Source organism: Cercospora kikuchii (genome assembly GCF_019650295.1).
Source record: "Cercospora kikuchii DNA, contig_00003, whole genome shotgun sequence".
Lineage (NCBI taxonomy): Eukaryota > Fungi > Ascomycota > Dothideomycetes > Mycosphaerellales > Mycosphaerellaceae > Cercospora > Cercospora kikuchii.
Genome location: NW_025408584.1, coordinates 3,463,431 through 3,475,764, shown reverse-complemented (window position 1 = coordinate 3,475,764; position 12,334 = coordinate 3,463,431). Strand labels below are relative to the sequence as shown.

General features: G+C 54.8%; 5 protein-coding genes across 5 annotated transcripts; 3 read left to right on the top strand and 2 right to left on the bottom strand.

The window, feature by feature from the left end:
• Positions 1–111: 111 nt before the first annotated feature.
• CKM354_000575200 (translation initiation factor eIF3 subunit i) lies at positions 112–1,186 on the bottom strand (the record flags this gene model as incomplete). Its single annotated transcript, XM_044801034.1, has 2 exons — positions 112–1,103; positions 1,156–1,186. 2 exons carry the CDS (start codon positions 1,184–1,186, stop codon positions 112–114), a joined length of 1,023 nt encoding a protein of 340 aa, XP_044656969.1.
• A 610-nt stretch (positions 1,187–1,796) lies between these two features.
• On the top strand, positions 1,797–4,634 carry CKM354_000575100 (uncharacterized protein; the record flags this gene model as incomplete). Its single annotated transcript, XM_044801033.1, has 1 exon — positions 1,797–4,634. The coding sequence occupies one exon, from the start codon at positions 1,797–1,799 to the stop codon at positions 4,632–4,634; it is 2,838 nt and encodes a 945-aa protein (XP_044656968.1).
• Positions 4,635–5,543: 909 nt separating this feature from the next.
• Positions 5,544–6,158, top strand: CKM354_000575000 (uncharacterized protein; the record flags this gene model as incomplete). The annotated part of the gene is made up of 2 exons (XM_044801032.1): positions 5,544–5,873; positions 5,934–6,158. The coding sequence occupies 2 exons, from the start codon at positions 5,544–5,546 to the stop codon at positions 6,156–6,158; spliced, it is 555 nt and encodes a 184-aa protein (XP_044656967.1).
• Positions 6,159–6,712: 554 nt separating this feature from the next.
• On the bottom strand, positions 6,713–8,554 carry CKM354_000574900 (uncharacterized protein; the record flags this gene model as incomplete). The annotated part of the gene is made up of 1 exon (XM_044801031.1): positions 6,713–8,554. One exon carries the CDS (start codon positions 8,552–8,554, stop codon positions 6,713–6,715), a length of 1,842 nt encoding a protein of 613 aa, XP_044656966.1.
• Positions 8,555–9,072: 518 nt separating this feature from the next.
• On the top strand, positions 9,073–11,244 carry CKM354_000574800 (uncharacterized protein; the record flags this gene model as incomplete). Its single annotated transcript, XM_044801030.1, has 1 exon — positions 9,073–11,244. One exon carries the CDS (start codon positions 9,073–9,075, stop codon positions 11,242–11,244), a length of 2,172 nt encoding a protein of 723 aa, XP_044656965.1.
• Between the last annotated feature and the right edge of the window lie 1,090 nt (positions 11,245–12,334).

Below are 12,334 nucleotides of genomic sequence, written 5' to 3'. Positions count from 1 at the left end.
CATCCTCTTTTGCTTCATGATCCTGACCTGGCCGGACGTGCCTCACGCCACAACGCCTTGCTATGCCATTTTCCGGCGCCATCTAGCTTCGTTTACTCATGAACATGCCATTCAAATCCTTCCCTCACGCTCGAGCTCACGCTCAACCTCAAACTTGAACTCAAAGAACGGTGGGTCGAAGTGGTGAACACGCACGTATCCATCCTCACCACCACTGCAGTATGACTTTCCAGTTGGGTCCACAGCAACGTAATTGAGAGGACCGAAGTGACCTCTCACTCTCCCAACCTCCTCTTCGAAGATCTTGTGGTAGAATCGCGCCTCGAACTTTCCTTGTCGTGCGGAAGTGGTTGTGACATCCATGGCTGCTTGACCACCTCCCAGAATGACATAGTTCGTCGGCTCGGGTGTCATGGCGGCGCTGTTCAGAGGCGTATCGGCGACGTATGTCTTAAGGACATCGAGGGTCTTCGCATCGATCAATTTCGCGGTCTTGTCCTTGGACGAGGTGATGAAGTATGTGCGGTCTGAGCTCCACTGCAGATCTGTGACCAGCGAGTTCTCTTCGTGTGGGAAGGTGTGGCTCAGCTCGGAGCCGTCTTTGGCGTCGTATTGTGTCACGCTGCCGTCCTCGTGGCCAGCGATGATAAACTTCGTCAGGTATGAGAATCCGGCCACGGTGACCTTGGGAATGTCATCGACAACAATGCGCATGCTGTACTCGTTGACCTGCTCGCCCTCGGGGTCCTGGTTGATGTCGTATACGACAATCGAGCTCAGTTGTCCTTGTCGCTTTTCCGTTACTCCCAGCAATTGTGTGCCATCCTCGTTGAACTCCACGCGCTTGATCGCGGTTCCGAATTCCCACGTCTTCAGCAGTCTACCCGTTCGCACCTCCCATAATCGAATCGTATTGTCTGCGCCTCCAGAAGCGAGGAGTGTGGTGGTTGGGTCGACATCGACAGTCCAGAGAGCACCCTGATGCCCTTTGTAGACACCGAAGCGCTCGCCGTTGGTGCTATACCACGCGCACACGACGTGATCTTTGGAGACGGAAAAGATGAGATCGCCTTCTTTCGAGTATTTGACCTGGGTGAGCGCACCTGCGGATTTAGTCAGTCTGGGTGCAGCATGTGAGCGCATCTAGATACTCACGCTCGTGACCTTGCAGCAGGATGGGTCTCATGTTGGCGGTTTGTGGCTCGAAAGGTGGATGGCCACACCAGACTTGATGATTTCCCTATGCCAAGACTTCGCGGTCGCCGCTTCCGCTTCTGACTCAAAACGCACGAACGCGGGGCAGTCGCTGAATCAATGTTTGATGGAAGGCATTGATGGGCCGGCGGCTATGCGCGGGCCGGAGCCAAAAGGAGAGCGAAACGGTGTGTGATGTTTTCTTGCCAATTTTGAGACATAACTTCCTGGTCTGGTCTGTCCCGGTGGTCTGATGTCAAGTGGCTTCAACAGCGACGCGTTTCTAGAGGGTTGTTTCCGCGCATTGGGAGTCGAAGTGAGCATCGCACTTGCCCTGCTCCCTTTTTGCGCAAGCTTCACCTGGCGAGCATACGATGCGGATCTTTGTTCGCCGACCCTTCGGGGGAAACAGGCGACGCGGGGTCGTTAACGAAGCTGTCAATTTTGAATTCCGAATCCCACCGCCTCTCCTCACCAGACGCTGGTCGAGTCACCGTGTATTGTCGTGCCAGGCATTGCAGTCCAGCTTCCGGCCACGCAGTATAAGAAGCGCACCATATGAGCCAACAGGCGTCCGCTCATTCAGTCACACGCCCGCAAACATGACGGCCACCAAAATCGATGGCAAAATTATTGCCCAGTCCATTCGCGAACGCATCTCCAACGACATTGCACAGAAGCAGGCCAAGAACCCTCGCTACAAGCCCAGCCTCGTCATCATCCAGGTCGGCGACCGCGAAGACAGCTCTACCTATGTGCGCATGAAGCTGAAGGCTTCAGAAGAAGCCAATATTGCGTGCAAGCTCGACAAGTACGACGAGACCATCTCTCACTACGAGTTGCTGGAAAAAATTGAACAATACAACAATGATGCTTCAGTGCACGGTATCTTGGTGCAACTGCCATTGCCCAAGCACATCAACGAATACGAGATTACATCTTCTGTCGCCGACGAGAAGGATGTGGACGGCTTTGGAGCATTGAACATTGGAGAGCTTGCCAAGAAGGGAGGCAAGCCATTGTTTGTGCCATGTACGCCCAAGGGTGTCATGGTGCTCCTGAAAGAGAGCGGAGTGGATGTGCGAGGGAAGAATGCTGTCGTCATTGGACGATCGGACATCGTGGGTGCACCGGTCAGCTATCTGCTCAGGAACGCCGACGCTACGGTGACCGTGTGCCACTCCAAGACCGCCAACCTCAAGGAGGTCGTCAAGCAAGGAGACATTGTGGTTGCTGCCATTGGCAAGCCACACTTCGTCAAAGGCGACTGGCTCAAGCCAGGCGCAGTTGTCATTGATGTCGGTACCAACTCCATTCCGGACGACACCAAGAAGTCAGGCCAACGCTTGGTCGGAGATGTCGACTACGACGCCGCAGTCGAGGTCGCGAGCCAGATCACGCCTGTGCCCGGTGGCGTTGGACCAATGACCATTGCTATGCTGCTGTCGAACGTGGTCGATGCTGCTGATGTCTCCTTTGACAGGCAAAAGTCACGCAAGATTACGCCTCTGCCTCTCAAGCTTCAGCAACCTGTACCTTCAGATATTGCCGTCTCAAGATCGCAGCATCCGAAGCTCATCAACAAGGTCGCCTCAGAAATTGGTGTTGCACCGCACGAGCTCGAGCCATACGGTCACTACAAAGCCAAGATTTCATTGGACGTGCTGAAGCGTTTGGAGCACCGCAAGAATGGACGCTACATTCTGGTTGCCGGCATCACCCCAACACCACTTGGCGAGGGCAAGAGCACGACCACCATTGGTCTCACACAAGCTCTGGCTGGACAGCTTGGCCGGATAGCGTTCGCCAACGTTCGCCAGCCTTCGCAGGGTCCTACCTTCGGTATCAAAGGTGGTGCTGCGGGTGGTGGCTACAGTCAGGTCATTCCTATGGACGAATTCAACCTGCATTTGACTGGTGACATCCACGCCATCACAGCTGCAAACAACTTGCTTGCCGCCGCTATCGATACTCGCATGTTCCATGAGGCGACGCAAAGCGACAAGGCACTCTACAGCCGCTTGGTGCCAAAGAAGAAGGGCAAGCGCGAGTTTGTCCCAATCATGTACAAGCGCCTTGAGAAGCTCGGCATCAACAAGACAAACCCAGACGACCTAACTGATGAGGAGGTTACCCGCTTTGCTAGGCTCGACTTCGACCCAGAGACAATCACTTGGAGACGTGTGCTTGATGTGAACGATCGTCACCTTCGCGGCATTACGATCGGCCAAGCTCCAACAGAGAGCAAAGGACAGCCTCGCGAGACTGGATTCGACATCTCTGTCGCCTCTGAGTGCATGGCCGTCCTCGCCCTGTCGACTGACCTCGCTGATCTGCGTGAGCGCCTTGGTCGCATGGTCGTCGCATCATCGAAGGCCGGCGACCCAATCACTGCTGACGACATCGGCGTCAGCGGTGCTCTTGCTGTGCTGATGAAGGATGCCGTGAAGCCCAACTTGATGCAGACATTGGAAGGAACGCCAGTGTTTGTGCACGCTGGACCTTTCGCGAACATCTCCATCGGTAATAGCTCTATCATCGCCGACCGCATTGCACTCAAGCTTGCCGGTACTGAGCCGGATGAGGCTGCAGAGCACAATGACAAGGTTGGTTTCGTTGTCACTGAAGCCGGCTTCGACTTCACAATGGGTGGCGAGCGCTTCATGAACATCAAGTGCCGTGCATCAGGTCTTGTTCCAGATGTCGTTGTCATCGTTGCCACCGTGCGCGCGCTCAAGGTCCACGGAGGTGGCCCAGAGATCAAGGCTGGCGCACAGCTTGACGAAGTCTACCGCACTGAGAACGTCGAGATCCTTCGCAAGGGCTGCACCAACCTCGCCAAGCACATCCAGAACGCGAAGGCGTACGGCGTCAAGGTTGTCGTTGCCATCAACAAGTTCGAGACTGACACCGACGCCGAAGCTCAGGTCATTCGTGAGGAGGCCATCAAGGCTGGAGCTGAAGATGCCATTGTCGCAAACCACTGGGCCGAAGGTGGCAAGGGAGCTGTCGACCTCGCAAACGGCGTCATCAAGGCTGCCGAGCAGAGCGAGCCGGAGAAGTTCCAGCTTCTGTACCAGACTGAAGGAGGTTCTGTGCAGGAGCGCATTGAAGCCATCGCCAAGAACATGTACGGCGCTGATTCTGTCTCGTTTTCCGAGATCGCCCAGAAGAAGGTCGACACCTACACACGACAAGGCTATGGCAACCTGCCAATCTGTATCGCCAAGACCCAGTACTCGATCTCGCATGACCCCGCGCTCAAGGGTGCGCCAACTGGCTTCGAGGTTCCGATCCGCGATGTCCGCATGGCAGCCGGTGCCGGCTATCTCTATGCCCTCGCAGCCGACATCCAAACAATCCCAGGTCTGCCTACCGCACCTGGCTACCTCAACGTCGACCTCGACGGCGAGACTGGCGAGATTGATGGGCTGTTCTAGACTTGTGAAGTGTTTATCTGGGATTGTCAGAGACACGGCGTTGGCTCCGTCCTAGACCTTGATTTTCAATGATACCATGCCAGCTGGTTCATCACAGCGGCAATGTTTTTTCAGTGTGCGGCTATCTTGACAGGATAAAATCGGATTATTCTGTGACTACTTTTTGTCACTCAACGTGATTCCATAGCGCGGCGTTGGTGGTAAAATTCTAGACAGTATATGTAAAAGATATGGGATGGGACATCCTTGTCCCGCTTTGGTTCTCGAAACCGCTTTGCGGCTTCCAAGAACGACCCTTGATTTGACGGCACGTTCTCGTTGAGTATCATCAGGTGTTTCATCAGCGTCCGCGGCAGTGCCAACAAAGCCATTCATGAGGCGACCTGTCACTGCGTCAGTGGCAGTGTCAGGCCTCCCATTTTCTTCAGCCTCGATCTCTGTTCAGATACTTCTTACTGGTTTGGGTTAGATCAGGTCTTGCAGGATAATCTGTCGATCAGAGGTACGCTCCAATTGCATTGTAACACGAAGATGCTTTCGACATCTGAGCAATTGACAATCGGCTACAGTGAATCATGGAGCGCAAAGAGCGCTGTGCTTTCCACGCATTGGACATTGTTAATGTAATGAAGGGATTGCGGTTATTTGTGGTGTCTCCCGCGGATCGACAGGCATGGGATGTATAAAGTGAGCCTCGCTGCTGTCGCGACATCGTTTTGTGTATGACAACGGTTCGCTTTGCTGATTTGACACAACTTTATTTCATTGTCATTGATCAGACGGGACCAAGACGCTGCTTGTTCATAGCTGCTTTGAACAGAGAAGTTCCCTCTTGTCTGCGCACGACTTCACTATCAACGATCGATCGAAAAGGCAGAACAGAACTGATTATTCGTCTTCACCGCCACGATGGTATCTACAAGCACAAGGCCCGCAACGCGGCTACTACAGCTGCTTGTATTCTCGATCTTCACCTCGACGGTAACCGCTCAGACTACGATTACAGCAAACAACATATCAGCGCAACAATGTCCCTCCAATGAACTCAACTACGTCCACAACGGCAAACAATGGTGCTGTCCAGGAGCGATCTACGGCGGCGGCACCGACAACATGTACGACGACTCGGCCGCTTTCTGCTGCGTAGGAGCAACATTCGAAGTCCCAGGTCCCTCTTTCGCGCCTTGCTTTCCGTTCTGTAGCGGTTCGGCAGATGGCGGTGTGACGGTCACAAGTACAGTGAGTTTCCATGTTCTCCAGTGGTGCTTCGAAATTCATGCTGACGCTTTCGTCGCCCAGACTTCGCAACCTCGCTCAGCTACAGTCTTTCTTACAGACTCGGATTACTCAAGCAAGGTCACGAGCGCGGCTGCAAGTGTCTCTTCAGAGCAGGCGGAGAACTCTTCGAGGAAGAGTCAGGAAGCAGCGAGCACGACGAGCACGGGAGGTAGCGCGGCGATGATCACAAGTGGGCCTATGATGGGTATGATGGTTGCTGCCGGTGGATTGTTGTTGGCTGTGTAGATCTCGAGTATTGGGCAGGAATCGCAGGTCGAGCCTGTGTGTTTCTTCGGAGATTGAGAGAACACTGAGTTCTTTGCCAGTACGCGGATAGGGCCCGGGTTCATAAGTTTAGGTCGAACCGGACCAGCGCTGGATATCTGTACAGCTTCCAGCGAGCATGCGTATCGGCGACAGCAACGAGATGGACATGTATATGTTATCGGGTACTGGAGCACGTGTCCATCATTCCAAATAATGTATAAGCAATATTTCACTTTGCTGATCAACCTGGCGTGCGTGCATTATTCAAGATTGGGCATCAGAGGTGCATCAAAGGTGTCAGAAAAGCGAGTGTGAATTTTCCATTAAACGTAGCTGTGTGTAATGCTCTCTCAATCAAGCCCGGAACGATCCCAATTCGTCGTCCATATTGTCAAATACGAAAAGCGCCAACTTCCAACATCTCCAAATGCCATGTACGTGTTCAACGGCCGTCAGCATCATGAACATGCGTCAAGACAAACGCCGAGCGAGCCGAAGCGTCATAACAACAGACTGAACATAAATTTCATTCTTTACCGGATGGTGGTAGCCTTGGTCAAGCTGGCCTTTGCAGTGCCAGTAGCACCGCCAGCAAGGTTACCAGAGCCAGCTTTCTTCTCGAAGACCTTCCAGAACTTGAGCGACTCGTCAGCAGCGGCAGTGGCGAGCATCTGTCCGTCTGGGGAAAGGGCAGAGTGGAGGACACGAGACTCGTGTGCTGGGATCTCGATGTTCTTGACAAGAGTTGGGTAGCTCCAGATGGAGAGGGAGTTGTCAGGGAAACCAGAAGATGAGACGATCTCCTTGTAACCCATGCTCCAGCGGAGAGAGGTAACTTGGCTACCAGTGTCGATGCTGTTGGTACGGGCACCGGAGGTGGTGTTCCAGAAGTGGATCATGCGGTCGTGGGAGCCACCACCAGTAGCGAGGAGGTTGGATTGCCATGGGCACCAAGCGAGAGCCTTAACAGCGGCCTTGTGGTTGGTCTTCTGAAACTTTGGTGCGGTGAGCTGACGAGCGTCCCAGATGGAGACGAGGTTGTCGTTACCGCCCGTGGCCAGCTGAGCACCGTCTGGACGCCACTCAAGACCGCAGACCTCGGAGGTGTGAGAGACGAGCTCGGCAACCTTGTGCTGGGCGATGCGGACGTCGTGGTTAAAGACGAGACCAGAGCGGGCACCAGTAGAGAGAAGGTGCTTGTTCCAGCCCATGACGCCGACACGAGTGTCGTGGCCGTACATGGAGCGGAGCTTGGTACCATCCTCGACATCCCAGATCTGAACCTCACCGGTACCGAGACCAGCGGCGACGTAGGCGCCATCGCCAGACCACTTGACGGAGGAGATGTAGGTGTCAGCTGGGCACTCGAGCAGGCTGGAGACAGAGCCGGACTCGGCGGACCAGACGTAGACGTTGCGCTCAAGGCCAATGGCAACCTGGTTGCCAGACGACCAGTCGAGGAGATTGAGGTAGTAGTCGTCGACCAGGCCTGGGGCATCGAGGACACGCTCAGGTGCAGTAAGCACGCGGCGGCGGAATTGAGATGCGGAGGCGGCAGCTGGCTTGAGTGGGCGGTTGTACTGAGAGCGGAGGTCGATTGGGCGGGAAGACTCTGGAGCAGCAGGCTTGAAAGCAAGAATGCGTTGCTTCATGCTGACACCACAAGCTTCAGCAACGGACTGCTGGTAGGCAACGGTGTTTGGGCTCTGCTTGGTGCGTGGCTCATCATCCTCTTCATCCTCGTTGTCGTTGAGGTTGAGGCCTTCGAGAGAGAGGGAGGTATCTGCAGTAGAGTGACGGCCGAGGTCGAAAGCACTGGACACGCTAGCTGCGAGAGTGGCCGAGCCATCAGACGAGCTTGACTTTGGTCGGCGTCCAGGAGTGCGCTCGGAGTCGAGCTTGACGGCGGCGCCGGAGGAGGAAATGGCCTCGCTGGCATCCCGGTTGGGGATGAAGCGGTCAGCCGCGGTGTAGTTGATCTTGCCCTGGCTTCTCTTGGGTGTGCGGTGCGTCGAGCCGGAACGCGAGCTTCGTGGTCGTGATGGGGTGTTCTTGGCGGACGAAGCGGCGCGTGGGCCGGTGCCATTGAGGGTGAAGTCGCTCGTGACGTTGTCGAGGTTGCGAGGCGACTGTGGGTGGCGACGGGCAATGTTGGACTTGGGCGAGTCGCGCACATTGGTCTTGGACTGGGCTCGCGAGAAGCGGGCTGTGAGGTTCACGTTGCCGTGGTGGATGCTCTCGCCGGCCTCGACGTGCACCGTCTTGGGCGTCGTCTGAGGGGACGGAGTGAGAGGCATGCGGCCACCAGCGAGGCGTGTGGAGAAGATGCCATCCCGGCGTTGTTTGGTTGGGGTCAATACTGATGCAGTGGCCATATCCGCTGTCGAAGGTGAAGTGCTGTGGTGGAATTCCAGTTAAGGATTCTCGTTAGTCTGTTCGCGAATATTTTGCAGTATGCCGTGGATGGATTGAGTGAAGGCTTGAGAGCCTTGAGATTGCGTGAGAGCGCTGGTTGAGCGTTTGGTTTGACTTGTGTGTAGTAGGAGAGTATTGGCCAGCTCAAGTGCAGACTCGTTTTTATCGATCGTGTTTACGCGGCAGGCGCGTGCACGTTGGTTGGGCAACTGCGAACGTCATCAGACCGCGCTTACCCAATTTGGTTTCACGTGAGACGGCAGGCACGACTTACGACTTTTGTTAGCGACAGCACAACGACATCCCACAGTACGGCATAGCCTTGCACAGCCCGCGACAACTACCTGCGATCCATCGCGCGAGCCCTCGACTGCTGTCGCCGTGCAGTCCGAACTATGCGCTCGCTGTAACAGCCGCCCGCGGCAGCCTTCGCATCTCACAGCCTCCCCGCTAGCAACACCTACTCTCGCGCGCGAGAATGTCGTCTTCACGGATCTCGTCTATGTCGAATAATACATATGTCATGAGTCGATCGCCCAACAAAAACAGTCGCCGACGCACCGCAGAACCGTACATGCCAAAAATCATTACAACCGTTGGGCAGCGGCCCGCATGTCTCGTCAATGCCTCCGTCACGTACGTCGGAAACGATCTCATATATGCCTTCGGCGGCTTCGATCAGTACACAGACGAAGTGTATAATCACGTGCTGAAACTGAACCTGTCCGCACGACAATGGAGTCTGGTCGATAACTACGGTGATATCCCCGGCGTACGAATGGGCCACACTTCATGTTTATGGCAGGGCGACAAGCTTCTCGTGTATGGAGGCGAGAACGAGCACAGAAGACACCTATCCGATGTTGTTATTTTCGACATCAAAACGGCGCACTGGACTCAGCCCGATGTGCACGGTCCTATACCGAGGGGAAGAGCACGGCATTCCGCAGTCATTCACGACGAGAAGCTGTTTATATGCGGTGGCATGAGTGGTAGCGACAACGGAGTCCTTGACGACATTTGCTATCTCGATCTGAAGACCTGGACATGGAGTCGGACGTGGAGGTTTGTGCCTCGTTTCGATCACGCGAGCTGGATTTGGGGCGGCAAGATCTGGGTCAGCGGCGGTATGGGAGAGGAGATGGAACGCACAAGTGAGATCTGGTGGCTCGACTTCAGAGGCTCGCCCGCATTTGAGGGCGGTCCACTGTACGGTATGGCGGGATCCGAAGACAGCCGGATGCTAGGAACAAGCTTCGCCAGCTATTCTGCGCCGCCTCCTGCTTTCAATGGCAACGGGTACGCAGCGAACACGGGAGTTCAATCCAATTCTGCTACTCCGATTCAGCGTGCGCCTCCGGTTGCGCCAGGCTCGATCAGCAGCCTGAAGTTCATCTCGTCCCCGAATCTGCCGATGCAGAATGTGGGCACTCACTTTCACGTCTTCAGTTCAGGATGTATGCTCGACTTTGTCACGCCTGCTACCAACATGCCTCTCGAGACATCGCTTTCTGCACTCGATCTAGACACATTGCGATGGCAGAAATTGGCCGATGGAAAAGACCTGTTCAGTCCGCTCTACAGATGGCACTACTGTTGCTTGAACCAGGACGGTACTCATGCTTGGCTTCTAGGCTCACCTCGGCAGGCTCCGACTAATGGTGCAAATGGAGACACAGAAGAGTACCTGTCTGATGTTCTCCCGATCGATCTTCGCAAGTTCGGCTTGCTCGGCAACAAGATGAGCCAAGAAGCTCGCGATGAGCAGAAACCTCCCACATCGGACTTCCACGAAACATCGCATTTGTCCGCCATTGGCGCAGATCTCGCACGAACGTTCAATATGCCCCCCGAGAGTGGGTCTGGCACCGACTTCACCATCACAGCGCTCAAGGACGATACTTACGACCTCGAATCAATATCGGATGAGGACCCAGTATCACCAATCGCAGGCTCATCCTCCGACAGCAGCAATACATCACCTCCAATACACGTGCATCGACTAATTCTCAGCGCCCGATGGCCTCACTTCGCACGACTTTACAATGCTCAGATGTCCGAGTTCCACACGCGGCGCATGCACATTCCCGAGCCATATCCAGCTGTGAAAGCTTTCTTGTACTACCTCTACACCGACTCAATCTCCTCACCACCAGCAGAAAGCCAGGCTGTCGGCGGACCGACACTCGAAGACGTTGCTAATATGCTAGTCATGAGTAATATCTACGACATGCCTCGCCTTCGGCACTTGTGCGTGAACCGCCTGGTGCGGGATCTGGATGTCCAGCATGGAGCACTCATTTTCGATCGCGCAAGCACGGCACAAGAGGACTGGTTGAAGAGGAGAGCAGCGAGCTTCTGCATGACACACTGGGGCCGCATTGTCAGAACAGATGGGTTCAGACGTTTGAAACGTACTGCAATGCTAGAGCTCTGCGAGGGCGTCGATGCAGAAGGCCGGGTGGTCGGCGGTGATGAACTTGAAGCTGTCGGCGGCCTTGGCGGAGCGAGGCTTGGTAGCGGCATGGGTATGCTTTGGGGCAATGGCCGCAAACGAGGTCGACTGGGCAGTACTAGCGGTACCACCGTCGACGGCGAAGAAGGCGAGGAAACGATTGAAGACGATGACACGGGCATGGAGCTATCTTAGTATAAGTTACTCATCGCGACAAGGATGGTGGTCAGGCGCGATTTCATGAAGAGCATGGCGTTAGCGACGGAACCGTTGCTGTGGAGTTTTGATCCGACACTTTCGATTTTGGATTTGGCGCTTTTGCTGGTATTCTGGTCGTTTGTGGCATGCATGAGCGGATTCGTTTTCGATCGTTTTGCGTTCTAGGAAGCATTCTTTGAGCGGTATGCATTATGGCTGTGATATGAGCTCTTTGCTTTCTGTAGATGGTCATAGATGAGTAGAGCGAGCGTTTGCTATAATGCATGATGCAAATGACGATAACATGAGATTCCAAACTCGTTCGCATGGTTGAGGCGACGTTGGCACACTCGCTGGCCTTGGCGACTTTCACAACTTCCTTCTGCTCCACACTCGTCTCTTTCTCTGCTGCACAACTTTGTACATGACTCGTTCGTCGAATGCCACGCAAGCGACGCCTTCGCTTGCTCCAATACTTTGTGGAATGGCCCTAGGCGATGCCACCATGCATTCGCAGCGCGCCACTTTGTCACCCGCATGAACAAATGGCCTCCAGCGTCACGACAGTCGACGTCTCCTCTCCGCAACATACGCGACAAATCTTTGTCCATGCTTGCTGGACTCTAGGAGACATCTGGAACGTTCGACCGAGCTTTTCTCGCCGAGCCACGTGCGGCGGCCGTTGTGTCGGGCGTACCAGACAACGTGTCATGCACGCCCAACGCTCGCCCCCAAACTCTTCTCTCGCGTCGAGGAACCGTAGCTTCGGCATGTCGGATGGGCATCCTGACGGGCTCTCTCTCGAACAACCAAAAAGTGGAATTGATTATTGCGCAGACGCGTGTCTATTGTATGCAGGCAGCCAAGCCACGATCAATAGCCTGCGGCAAGAAGTAATTTACACTGTGAAGATGATCTCCACTACCAAGCTCGAGAAACGTACGACACTACACCCAAGTGAGCCAAAAACAGCAGCCATCGTATCTGCATATGCTTTCGCTTGCGCACGACTCCTGCCATATTGAGCGCCAACGCACATGCGGGACAAGGGCATGCGCAATACTGCGGAAGAAGTACGCTGCGGGAG